We start from the raw sequence: 14118 nt of genomic DNA, 5'->3' as shown, positions 1-14118 counted from the left end.
TTTCCTCAGTAAGTTAGCAGGTACCACAAGGAATCACTAGAGTGGTTCCCCAGTTTTGGATGCTCTCTGAATCAGTTGGGGTAAGTTTTTAAGCACAGAAAAGTAAGAGCATAATCCTACTCTGTCCATATTAGTGTGGAGTGTGACTAAGGCTTCATAATGTTTAAAAAAATGTTTTCTAGCTCTTTTAATGCACAGGTAGGTTTGGAAAATGATTGCTCCCTTTAGCCACTATTTTTCTTGTTGGAAATTTCCTTTCCTTTTGTCTGCTTGCACTGCTACTTCTGCCTTCAAAGCCTTGCCTCAAGCTTCTTGATTGATGAGGGTCTACCTACAGATACTCTGTATTTAACCGTTCTGTATCTAACCCTCTCTAGCCCTGAAGTCACTGTGTTTAACATCCTGAGACACTGCCTTACCTTTTCTTGTGTGTCCTTAAGGTGCTGGTGATTGAGCCCAGTGCTTTTGCACATGTTGTGGGAGTGTTCTGCTGCTCAGTGTCCTCAGCCTTGACGTGACCTGGTCACGTCTCAGTGTCTGCTTTTACGGCTTGAGTTTTTGTGTGTGTAATTTTCATCTCCTTAACTGCATTTTAGTATGAGGGATGGCATATGTGTCATTATAATCCTCAATCCAATGCTAAGTATATAGGTACATGTAAATATTTTTGACCTGAAATAAAGTACTTAAGAACTTGAAGTATGCTATAAGAAGTATTGTATTGCTTCAGTGACAGATAGGTTGGGGCTACCCATTTTAACAGCAGTAAATACGTCAAAAACATTTTGATGCAACAAATTACCTGAAATCTTTTTTTCTATATTCCAATTGTATTCTAAACCCCAGTTTAATCCAGTTAAGCACGCACCATTTTTTTTTTTTTTAAAGAAACATATCTACTATTCTGGTTACTAATTAAATGTTAAATTGGTTATTTATAGGGCATCTAAGAGGTATGTACTTAATACTTGCTTGTTTAGAAAAATTCCCAAGCAACAACAAGTCTCAGCACAGGGTTGAAAATGAAAATACCCAATGTCCAGGAAGGCAATGTAAATGTGCAGTGGCAGCATGGAAGTAGTTCAGTCTAAGGGGAGATTGTGTATGCTCTGTGAGTGTGTATACACATACATACATACCCACTAGGCAGAAAATGAGAAGTCCATGCTTGCGGCGTGAGAGTAGAAGAGGCGTAGCTCTGATTTTCTGTTGCTGTAAGAACTTGAGTATAGCTGCCGCTGAGGTTTAGAGCCATGATGTCATTGAAACTGTATGAAGATGAAATGTGCTGTGGTGAGGTAGCACTTACATTCTTGTTTTCTTATATACAACAAGAGCGTCTATGTGAAGTAAATATAGACATACATTTTATGTATTTAGTACTTTTAGCCATATCAGCCTTTTGAAAAATATCTGTGTATGCATGTTCATGTGAGAATGGGGTGTCCATGTGCTATGGGACACATGTGGCAATTAGAGGACATGCTCTTCTTATCCTTCACATTCTTTGAGACAGGATCTCTTGTTTACTACCACCCATGCCTGCTGGCTTTCAGTTGTCTGAGAGTCCTCTTATCTGTGCCTCCCATCTCCATCTCCGTGTAGGAGTGTTGAGGTTACAGACTTATGCTACTGTGTGTGGTTTTATATCGGTTCTGGGGATCCAATGGAGCTCCTCACACTTACTCGCCAATTACTTTACCCAACAAGTGAGTCATCTCCCCTCTCCCAGCTTCTGCTGTTCTGTAAAATACAGAAAGCATCTCTATGTACAGATCAATTATTTAAGGCCAGGCATGGTGGTATTTACTATTAGTTCTTAAATTCCAGCATCCTGGAGATAGAGGCAGGTGAGTTCCTTTGAGTTTGAGGCCAACCTGGTCTATATACTGAGTTCTAGACCAGCCAGGGTTACATAGTGAGATCCTGTCTCAAACAAACAAACAAACAAACAAACAAATCTACCCACACATTGAACAAGAAAAGCACACAAAACAAAACAGTTGCTTAAAGCATAACATTTATTATAAAGAACAGATGCTAATGAAACATTGGTGGCTGCTAAATGTGGATAAGTGAATTATTTTCATGGGCTAATATAACAAAAAGTGATATATTTGGGGATATTTACTTTATAAGGAGTATGTATGTATGCTTGTGTGTTTTGATGTCTGATATGATATCATCAGGCTCAGCATCTCACTCTTTGGAATAAATATAGTCCAAATATAGTTGCCTATGAGATGGGTACCAATGCGTGTGTTCTTCCTTTTGGTGTTGTAGGTTCAGTTGATGCTTTATACTTATCTATCCACTGAGTTCATTGGGACAGTCAACATCTATAACACTATTCGGAGAGTTGGAACAGTGCTGCTCATCATGCACACACTCAAGTACTACTACTGGGCAGTGAATCCTCAGGACCGAAGTGGTATCACCCCCAAAGGATTAGGTATAATTCTACTCTCTGCATGCTATGTTGTTCACATGGATATACAAAAAAAAAATCAAGATATAAAAGAAACCAACAGTACAATGTGTTTCATTTTAATTTATGTGATTAAGGGTTTTGCCTGCACATATATCTGTGTTTTACATATGTGGCTGGTGCCCTCAGAGGCCAGAAGAGGGTATCAGATCCCTTGGAAGTGGAGTAGAAGGTTGTAAGCTACTGTGTCAAACCTGGATCCTCTGATCAAGTGCTCTCAAGCTTAGACCCATTTCTACAGCCCCTGGTTGAGAAAAATTTATTAGTTTGTTATAAATTGCTGTTGCCAACCTTGTATTACTGTTGTAGAAGAATGTGACTGTTTTTAAATGAGTTGTTTGATAAGAGAATATAATGAGGCTAGATTCCTCTGAGAAAAACAAATTAGTTGCTTACTGGCATTGGTGCTGAGCTAGCCCCGAGTGAGAATCATTGAAAATGATGCTTTGTGGAGATGGAGGTTTCATAGAAATGGAGGTTTTGTTATAATAAAGATGTAATGAAATTCTAAAATTTCATTTGCTTTCATAATCAGGGAAGGGAATAGTATTGTAAGGGTAATATTCTCTGAACATGTGGAAAGTTCATGAAAGGTCCAAGTAAAAGTTTCCAAGTTTTGTAAAACCTAGATCCAACTGGCTTGTGTTGAGAGGAAGCTGATGAGCTGATGCTAAGTGGTGGTCTCCGGTGCAGCTGGTGCAGGTGTTCAGATGCTCACAACGCCACACTTGTCTCCACATGGGCTAGCTCTTCCGTGTTTTCAGGAATTCCCTCCCTTGTAGTACTGGCAGCCATTATGCTTTCATTCCTCCTAACTGTGAAGAGCAGCTCCCTGTAGCAGGTATTTTCAAGTCTCTTCTGGTCTCTGTGTTGCTCCTTGGCTAGGGTTGATTCTGTGCTTGCCTCTGTGGCAGTTACTGTGCTGATGGAACACACTTGGAGGTGCCTAACACAGTGACGTGAGACTGTCTATCCTGTTTGATAGCATTTAAAGACTGTTGCTTCAAGTTAGAAGTAAATGCTCAGGAGCCAGAAAACCATGTCTTTTCAGTATTGTTAAAGGTTTTGACTGTTCAGTGACTTATAAAAGTAGGTCTTGTACTTTTATGCTATTTTATGCTACTTTACCTTCAAAGTAAACTCTTCATTCTCTGAGAATAATGCATCAGCAGCGATAAAGCTGCAAACACAACTCATACCATGCGTTTAAGCCGACAAGCATGTGTCACTTGCAGATCTAGGCCAGAACTTTCTGATGGAGGTTTCATGGTGGTGTAGGACTTTCATGTACAAGTTGGTTGCTAGTTTCATGTCCTGATCTTCGTTTTATAAGTACCTAGTGACTTCAGGAGTCTCACAGGTCTTCTACGGGAGCTGGACACACTTTGTGGCTCCTGTCTGTTTAGCTTGTTATTTGTCTAGGAATTATCATGTGGAACACATTTTACACAATTTTCTTCCTATTTTAATTGATCTGTTCAAGGTCATGGTGGTCTTGTGCTTTGGTGGTCTGGGCACTAGCTGTAAATAGTGATTAGTGAGGGAAACTTGAATTTATGAGGCAAACAGGACTCTAACTTGAGGTCTTGGAACAATAGTTATTTGGTTTCAGAGGTTTTGGACTTTGGAATTAGATGCTTGAGACATGAAAATTGACTTAATGTGAGCCATGTGTGACCAAGGACTTTCCCAAGTACTAGAGATGTCAGAGGTAGTCAGCAGAATGTTTCTCTTGTTCATTAACAGTCTTGTGTGGTGAAGAATTCTTTCTGTTAGTGCTTAAAAGGGAAAATTGTAGAAAAAGTTGTTTCATACCCAGTTCACATAATAACATTTTACCGCCCAAAGATTAGATTTTTCTTTATTTTTTATGTTTTTGGTAAATTTCTGTTATCTTAGTAATAAGCACTACAGAACAAAATATAATACTATTATCAAGTATAATTTTTACCACCATATGCTTGTTTTTAAAATCCTTTCACCCCTCTGAAGTATGAACTTTTAAAAAACTATTTGCCAACATTTTAATATGTATACCATGCATTGTAATCATACTCACTCGCCATCAGCATCTCTTTTTCCCTCCACCCCTGCTGATCTGGCTCTTTCTAGCCAGTCTCTCTCCTGCTCTCAAGCCTATGTATGCAGGAATCCAAAGGCCATGTCATGTCTAGCAGGCGATAGATTCTATTTTGTGTTTTTGAAGTGGTGCATATACAGTTTAATATGAGAACGAATGCTTGTCTTTCAACAGGCATAAAAGAGGAAGTCACTCGTAGAAGATTGGCGTGTGTGTGTGTGTGTGTGTGTGTGTGTGTGTGTGTGTGTGTTTTGAGGTAGGGTCTCACCATGCAACTTTTGGTCGCCTGTTGACCATGCTGGCTTCAAACTCAGAGATCCTGCTTCTGTTTCTGAGTGCTGAGTTTAAAAGATTGTGTCTTAGTGCTCAGCTCTATGCTTCTCTTATGCAAATGGAAAAGCTCTTGAAAATGAAAACTTTGTATTTTAGTTAGTTTTGAGATCTTTGAAATACTAACTGTGTATGTCTTTAAAGATGGACCAAGACCCAATCAGAAAGAAATACTTTCTCTGCGAGCATTCTTACTGATGTTCATTAAGCAGTTAGTGATGAAGGTAAGTTTGTTTCTTCCCTACCCCATGCATGTTATAGCTGATAATTTTATATAGAAGATGGTCTCTGCTTGCTTATTCTTTGCCAGTAAAATAAGACAGAAACTTTGAAAAAGAAAAGGGGAAAAACAAAAACAAAAACAACCTCAAAACCCCCAACCAACCAACCAAAAAAAGACAGAAACTGTTGTGAGATTTTTTTTTTTAATACTCTGTTTTTCATTCTTGTTATTCTTGGGTATATATAAATCACTGCAAAATTGGAGTTTGGCCATTTAAATACATACTATATAAATTTCCTGAGAATTCAAGAGTATTTGTCTTTTCATTTGGCAAACATTTAGATTCCCTGTTTCACACTAGGTTCTGTTCTTGCGCGTGTGCTACAGTAGCCAGCAAAGCACCTAACCAGGCTTTCATTTGCAGGGTCCTGGTACCTGGCATTCAGTTTTGGAGAAACAGAATTTTTGTATAAATATACCACAAAGTTTTATCAGCCTTTAGAAATTAATCAGTTTTGATGCTTTTTTAATATAAGTAAAATTATTTTATTTTATCTTTTATTTTTGGTTTTTCCGTGTAGCCCTGGCTGTCCTGGAACTCACTTTGTAGACCAGGCTGGCCTCGAACTCAGAAATCCTCCTGCCTCTGCCTCCCAAGTGCTGGGATTAAAGGCGTGCGCCACCACTGCCTGGCAAAATTTATTATTTTTAAAAAGAACATTTTGATTTTAGAAATACCACTTTGAATTTAATTAATTTATTCACTTTACAGCTCAATATCCAGCCCCCTTTCCTTTCAGTCCCCCTTTCGCACAACTCCTTCTCCACTTCTCCACCCCTCTTGCCCGGCTATATGAGATTGTATCTTTTAAGAGACAAAAGAAAAGAATAAAATATTGTGTCTGTACTTTAGTGTTTTGTTTGTTTGTTTGTTTGTTTGTTTTTGGTTTTTTTTGTTTTGTTTTGTTTTTTTTTTGCCAATATCCTTCCCCCCCATCCCCCTTTCTTTCTCTTTCCTTTTTCTCTTTTAAGACAGAGTCTCATATAGTCTAGGCTGGGCTTGAACTCACTGTAGTTTCAGAATGGTTTGAATTACTGATTCTCCTGCTTTTGCATCCTAGGTGCTAGGATTACTGGCTTGTGCAGATTTTCCTTTCATTTTATTCCGTGTTCTTTAAGCTGTGGTACCTATTAGCTGTCACATTAGGTTTGGCAAGAGACCTGCCCTTTGATTTCTGTATAGTCTTCATATGTCCTTTGTGCTTCCTCAAAATTTTATTTTAAATTTAGATTTTTGTATTGTTTTTTGATTTCTAGCAGCTGATATACTTGACTAAATGTATGTATGGTTTCTGATCTTAAAAATGATTTTTATGTGAAAGGCTAAGGTACATGTATTATGTTTCTGAAGGACTCTGGAGTAAAGGAAGATGAGCTACAGGCCATTCTTAACTACCTGCTGACTATGCATGAGGTAATAATTAAATGTCTGATTTGTGGATTTCATTTTTTTTAAGCTGCATTAGGGATTTTTTTAAAAAGTAAAAGCATCAAGGAAATACTTACTAATTGTATCACTGTTGTGGGGTGTAAATGTCTATTTAATGCTAATGAATCCTCATTTTAATGTAACAGTATGCCCCTGTTTCTTGAAAGATTTTCAGTTGCTAAAACTAGATTTTATTTAGTTTATAGAGTACACTAAAGCAAACTGCTATGAACTAGTATAACAACAAGAAAAGGAAAGTAGAAAGCCGCTAAAAATGATTGGATTTAAATCCATAACACTTCTTTCTTACTAATTTTGTATGCATGTTTTTACATTGCATATTTTGTTAAACCAGTCCCATTTGTAATAGCTTAAAATTACTTACTTGGAAATTAAATGGGAAAAAATTAAATGGGTTCAGATAATTTTTATCTTTAAACTATTATCTATCATCTATCTATCTATGTGTATATATGTTTTGCTGACATGCATATCTATGATTTGTGTGTGCCTATGAAGGCCACAAGAGCATAAGATCCCTGTGAGGTGCTAGTTGTGAGCCGACTACAAAACCGTTGAGTTATGTCAGCTGCACGTGTCCGTAGGGCATGCTGCAGCGATCTTGTTTCACACTGTAACATGAAAGCCATTTTACGTCTCTGATTAAAAAATCTCTGGCTATTTTTGGCATGTACTTTGAACTGTATATTTAAAGTATAATTGTAAGTGAATATTTTACTTATAATTAAAATATTAAAAGAACACTATTATTTTCAAAACTGGTATATTGTAGATTTGGTTCCTTGTTTATTTAAAGTTGATTTTTCCTCATTTTACTTTTAATTTTCTAAAATAACTCTAGGATGACAATTTAATGGATGTCCTACAGCTGCTTGTTGCGTTGATGGCGGAGCATCCTAACTCCATGATTCCGGCTTTTGACCAAAGGAATGGGCTGCGGTAAGAGTCAACATTTGGAGAGTTCTAGTTATAGTTAATATAGAGCATTACTTTGGAAATACTAGATTCTTAAGTATGAGATATTATTTGATTCTAGGTCTATAGAAGGAAATAATTAAGATTTTATTAAAAGTGAGATTATTTCATGATTTTTTTTTTGTGAATGAGTCTTAAGTTCTGTTATTCTTCTTTATGAATATATTCTTATTATTATTAATTTAAAATTATCTTTAATCTTTTTTACAGTCCAGTTGTTATTCCCCACCTGGTCCACCCTCTGACAGTTCCTCATCCCACCCTCCCTCCCCTGTCTCTATGAACATGTCCCTCCCACACTCCCAGCCCCTACCCTGCCAGGCCTTCCTCACTGCCTGGGGCCTTAAGTCTCTTGAGGGTTAGGTGCTTCTCTCACTGAGGCAGGCACTTCTCTGCTGTCTATGTGTCAGGGACCTTGGACCAGCTGGTGTGTGCTGCCTGGTTGGTGGCTCAGTGTCTGAGAGATCTCAGGGGTCCAGGATAGTTGAGACTGCTGGTCTTCCTATGGAATCAGCCTCCTCCTCAACTTCTTCCAGCCTTTCCCTAATGCAACCACAGAGGTCCCTGGCTTCTGTCCGCTGGTTGAGTATAAGTATCTGCATCTGACTCAGCTGCTTGTTGGGCCTTTCAGAGGACAGCCATGCTAGGCTCCTGTCTAAAACACACCATACCATCAGTAATAGTGTCAGGTATTGGATCCTACCCTTGAGCTGGATCCCAATTTGGGCCTGTAATTGGACTTCCTTTCCCTCAGTCTCTTCTACATTTTTGTCCCTGCTGTTCTTTCATACAGGAACAATTCTGCACCATAGTTTTGACTGTGGGATGGTAACTCCATCCCTCCACTTGATGCCCTGTCTTTCTGCTGGAAGTGGGCTCTACAAGTTCCCTCTCCCCACTGCCGGGCAGCTCATCTATGGTTCTCCCCTTTGAGTCCTGAGAGTCTCTCACCTCCCAGGGCTCTGGTGCATTCTGGAGGGTCCCCCACCTCCTGCCTCCCAAGGTTGCCTGTTTCTGTCCTTTCTGCTGGCGCTCAGGGCTTCAGTCCTGTTCCTCACCTGATCATGTTCCCTCCCCCTCCCTGCCCCCTCTCACACCCTTGTATGAATATATTATTAGTTGCAGAAGTTTACTAGGAAGATGCTGCCTTTTTTTTTTTTTAATTCTTTAGACAGGGTAGATTAGACTGATCTTAAATTCATTGTGGTCCTTCTGCCCTTGTCTCTTGGGTGCTGAAATTAAAGGTATGTTCCATCAATTTGGCCCTATCTTAATTTTTAAGTAATCATAAAATTGTAGTTTTTGTCTTTGTTATAAATATTAATGTAGAAAATAATACTATAATAAACAATTTAAATTTTACTTTGACTGTTTATTCATACTATGTTCATATATTGGAATGCCTTCAGAGTTCTTTTAAGATTAAATTAATATTAGTTTTGAGAATGTATTGTAAATTTTATCTTTTTAGTTGTGGTTTTAAGTCTATTTTACTTTTGGAATTATTTAATTAATAAAACTTTTTTTTTTTTTTTTTTTTTTTTTTTTTTTTTGGTTTTTCGAGACAGGGTTTCTCTGTATAGCCCTGGCTGTCCTGGAACTCACTTTGTAGACCAGGCTGGCCTCGAACTCAGAAATCCGCCTGCCTCTGCCTCCCGAGTGCTGGGATTAAAGGCGTGCTCCACCACGCCCGGCTAATAAAACATTTTTATTAAATTTTTTTCTTGCTTCATTATATGTTTTATTATTTAAATGTCTGACATTTTTGTGCTTGTATAAAATTCATTTTAATTACTCTCATCTTCCATTCCTCTGTCTCCCTAAAAATTCTGTTTCTACATTCATATCTTTTTGTTTTGTTTTGAAACTTACTGGGCCATCTCTGTAACCATAGGTGTGCAACTATGTATTGGATTTTGGTTGGGTTCACAATTGGGTATAACCTGAAGAGAGTGACTATCCCTCTCCCAGAACTTTTCAGTAGCCAGTAGTTTAGCAAGGAGGGTTGGGGCCCCATAAACCCTTACCCATCCATAACTGATTGTTGACAGTGTCTTGTAGGGGCCTAGGTCTGTAAAGAAACCTGATGTGGTGGTTTCAAGATTGCAGTATCAGTGTCTGACCCAGAAGAAGGCATTTTCTAACCCTTCTTCCTGTCTTCCAACTGTGAAGGTTTTTCTGCCCTCTTCTGTAGTGTTCCCTTAAACTTTTGAGTGTGTGATGTAAACATCCTGTTTATATTCTAACAGTCACTTATTCTCAGCATCCTGGGCAGCCATGAGTCATTGCATTTACAACCATTCACTGCAAAGAGAGGCACTGTCTATTGGTATGAGCATAGGTATTTCAAGGGCAGTTTGACGCTATGTCAACTTTAAGTATTAAGTTCCCCACTAGGGCCTATGGCTTTCTTAGCCACATATCTCTAGTTTAGTTTACAGTCCATGTGGGTTTCTTCTTATGTAGCTCAAACTACATGGTAACCCTCTGCCTCAGCTTCCTAAGTACTGGTGTTGTAGGCATGAGCCACCACACTTAATAATCAATTAATTAAAAAAAACCTAAAATGTATTACTTATATGTCTTTTCTGATGATCACGTATTACTGGTCCATTCCATTGTTTCTCATGGTGATAATAATTATTCTTAAGTTTAAACAGTGTTTTAAGCCAGGTTTATACAGCAGATCAGCATACATGAATGTGCCTTGAGAACTATGTGGGTTTTTTGGAATGTTTAGTAAATTCTGATTTGTTTTCACTAAAAGGAACTATAGACTGAAATAAATGAATTTTAGATGTCAGAAGTGTATATAGTAAATTTACTTATATGTTACTTGAAATAAGTTTGTGATGATGATGTTAACCTTGAAAATTGTAATTTTTATTCCTTCAGTGTTATCTATAAACTTCTGGCATCGAAGAGCGAAGGAATCCGAGTGCAGGCACTCAAGGCACTGGGATACTTTTTAAAGCACCTGGCGCCAAAGTGAGTGCGCATGAGGTCTACAGTCGCCTGCTGGCTACTATTTATTCACGCTTTGGAATCATGCTTCTGTTCCGTTCTGTTCTGTTGGTCCTTTAGTTACTTTTGTTGTTGTGGTGGTGGGGGTGGTGGTGCTAATTACTTAGTTTTAATTCATTATTCGCCTTATGAGCTTAATGCCATTATTGCACATTTTAAAGATAAAACTGGACAAGATAATTTCAATTCTGATATGAAAATCACTCAAATTACTAACGTGTTGGGTTTTTATGAGAATTTGTGTAAATGCGTGGAAGGCTTAATTTTGGTGAACTGACTCACCCTGTGTATTATCTGTGTCATTTGCCTTGATCTAGTGATCTAACTGTAACAGCTGTCACACTCGATCTGTTGCTACTTCACAGTTTATTACAGAACTTTAGAGTTTGGAGGTAGAACAAGCTGGTTGTGGTAAACTGAAGTCTTTCTGATCCCAGGTGCCACCTGCATGTGAAGTTTGTTATATCACAGACACATTATTTTCATACCTGTGACTGTTTTCATTGTGGAAAGGCAGTGGTGAGATGTGACAGAGACCCACCATATGGTTCACAAGATCTTAAGTATTCACTATATAGAGCAAAGTTTGCTGACCACAGGGTAGAATTAAAGTACATGATTTCTAGTTTGAACGTTTATGACTGGACTGTTAATTTTAATGCACATATTTCTAGAGTGTTCAGTTTCTTAAGTTATGTACATTTCTTTTTTTCTCTCCACATTGTGATTCCGAGGCATCTATGTGCTTTAGATAACTGTCCCGAGTAGTGCGTAGCCCAGCGCTGGTAGATAGCAGCACCTGATAATGCTCTGAAGAATTTAGTTCAGGTTTCGCTCCGCTGTTACATAGCCGATCTTGAGCTTCAGCTATGCTTATATTGTGGTTAGCTTTGAAAGTTCTGGGTTGAAAACTGTGATAATAATTGAGTTGGAATTTATAATCACACAGAAAAAAACCAAACCAAACCAAACTAACCAACCAACCAACCAACCAACCAACTAACCAAACAAATAAAAAATACACTTGTGTTCCCTTTATGTAGTTGTGAACCCACAACTATATTTTGTGATTTCTTTGGTGTTATTTTAGGAGAAAAGCTGAAGTCATGCTTGGGCATGGATTGTTCTCGCTGCTAGCTGAGAGACTTATGCTTCAGACAAATCTAATCACAATGACCATGTATAATGTTCTGTTTGAGGTAAGAATGAAGTTAAGGTATATCTAGTACTATGGTGTGTATCTAGGTGACTGTATAGCGGTCAGTATTTAAGTAAAATGAGATCATTTCTTTTAAAATGTACCACTTTTAAATTATTTACATAAAGGAAATATGACTGCATTTTAGAAGTTTATTAATTATGAATTACTAAGTAATCTTGTTATCCTTATTTTGTGTTTATTCATTGTGTTGACTTCGATATTCATTATATAATGATATTATCATCTTATAATGAAGTAGAAGTAAAAATATCATTATGGTATTAAAGGCATTTATGTGTTTGGACAACTTAGCATTGAAATTATAGGCTTATATTATAAGTTTCATTTTTGAGACAGCATCTCGTTCTGAAGCTCAGGCTGTTTCAGAGTCTAGCTCTGTCTTCAGGACTGGCTGTCCAGTCTTGGCAGTCCTCTTGCCTCAGTGTCCCTAGAGCTGGGACTACAGACGAGGCCCACACCCAGCTGCACTCACTGAGCTTTGTTTAGGACTGTGCTGCGACTTCCTTAGTAGCGACTCCTCCGTGTCTTGTGCTAATGTAGCTTGTTGTTTACCTTTGCAGATTCTTATAGAACAGATCTGTACTCAGGTGATCCACAAACAGCATCCAGATCCCGATTCTACAGTAAAAATACAAAACCCTCGTATGTATCTCACACACTTTAAAATTACTCTTTTCTACTCGACAGAGAAGTCTCTATGAAAAACCAAAAGTTAATAATGAAGCAAGTAAACCTTTTGTCAAGGAATGTATCATAATAGTTTTACTTAGGTTTTTATTGAACGTTACACCAGTTGGTGTTGTTACTTGGCTTATATGAAATGTTTAAATTTTATTCATCTGATCTTGGTTTAGTTTTTTAGAAAAGTTTTTATTATATTATTTAGTGAAGTTAGCCTGAATTACTTACTTAAACAGTGGTGGGCAGTTTTTTTTTTAAATTACTGCCAATATAGGAATGCCAAGTTTGATATGGGACACAGTCTTATTTAACTTAGAATTCTTATATACTGAACATGTTCATTTCTCATCTTATTTTTAAGATCATATCATCAGAGTAAAGGATTTTCAGAATTGCAAGTACTTTTTGTGTGGGGAGGAGTTCTAGTTACCCGCTGTGCTGCCTCCGTGTGTAGTGTGCCACATCATAGCTTTTTTTTTTTTTTAAAAAAAAAGAACTTTAAAAATTTTTTATATTCTATATTATTGATTGATTGATTGATTGATTGATTGGTTGAGACGGGTTCTCTGTAGTCCTGGCTGTCATGGAACTAGCTCTGTAGACCAGGCTGCCCTTCAGAAATCTCCCTGCCTCTGCCTCCTGAATGCTGGGATTGAAGGCATGTGCCCTTACCACCCAGCCATTGTATCAGTTTTAAAGGCAGGCAACTTCCAAGTTCAGTTTCCTCTGCTTTCCAAGACACATGATGCCATTCATTGTTCAGAGCGAAAGGGGAAAACTTAAATGTAAACATTTTAGAGTATTTTATCAACTTAGAACATGCTGCTCTAACATAGTAGCTGAGACTGGATAGTTGAAAAGAATAGAATTTGCCTTTTTCCAATTTTTTTTTGCTCAGAAATCCAGGCCAAAGATTTCTCTATTTGTTCTGGCAAGGACTGCTCTGCCCACTGAGGAAAATAGAACAAGAACAAGCAAGCTGAAAGCTGCCCTGGAGCCCTAAAAATATGGTCGTCCTCTCATGAATTGGAGAGACCCCAAGGCTTGATGACTTTTAATGTCCCACCTCTTAACCTTGTCACGTCGCTGGCTGCACCTGCACTTTGGAGAGGACACACTCCACTCATACCGTTTGACCCTTTAGTGTCTAACCACTGTCTCAGGCAAGGCAGTGGTATATACTGTGTGTTTGAGTCACAGCTCACCTGGGCCTGGAGAGAGAGGAGCACTGACTCTTCTCTCAGAGGGCCCAACTTTGAAGACGATACATAGAGTCTACATTCTGCCATGCAACCTTCAGCATGCTTGAATGTGATTTTTTTTTTATAGTTTTAAAATTTTATTTCATAAAGGAAAGGCTGTCTATATGCAATACATTTTATTTTAGAATAAGAATTTATCTTTTCTCCTTAAGATTTTGAATATGGTGGGAATTTTTGTTTTACGTTCAGTTTTACTCTTTGGCAGAGACTAAACATTTTGTTAATTTATAACTTGAGTGTATTGTTTGGACTGTGTAAATGGTAACTGGCTGGGTAGCGGCACCTGCTTCACCATGTCAAGGTCATTTGTTGGAGGAGAGACA

General features: G+C 37.9%; 1 protein-coding gene across 4 annotated transcripts in view; it reads left to right on the top strand.

The window, feature by feature from the left end:
• The window catches only part of Lrba (LPS responsive beige-like anchor protein), a 576347-nt gene that overhangs the window by 95075 nt on the left and 467154 nt on the right, over positions 1–14118 (top strand). For all 4 annotated transcript variants that reach the window (XM_029475138.2, XM_021158805.3, XM_085835789.1 and 1 more), the window contains exons 14-20: positions 2284–2452; positions 5043–5122; positions 6533–6595; positions 7473–7570; positions 10502–10594; positions 11721–11829; positions 12413–12494. In XM_029475138.2, the coding sequence (XP_029330998.1) occupies positions 2284–2452; positions 5043–5122; positions 6533–6595; positions 7473–7570; positions 10502–10594; positions 11721–11829; positions 12413–12494 (694 nt within the window). The remainder of the gene's footprint in view (positions 1–2283; positions 2453–5042; positions 5123–6532; positions 6596–7472; positions 7571–10501; positions 10595–11720; positions 11830–12412; positions 12495–14118) is intronic.

The sequence above is a fragment of the Mus caroli genome, unplaced genomic scaffold (genome assembly GCF_978045245.1).
Source record: "Mus caroli unplaced genomic scaffold, Mus_caroli_1 scaffold_3, whole genome shotgun sequence".
Classification (NCBI taxonomy): Eukaryota; Metazoa; Chordata; class Mammalia; order Rodentia; family Muridae; genus Mus; species Mus caroli.
This window is presented reverse-complemented; position numbering and strand designations above follow the sequence as displayed.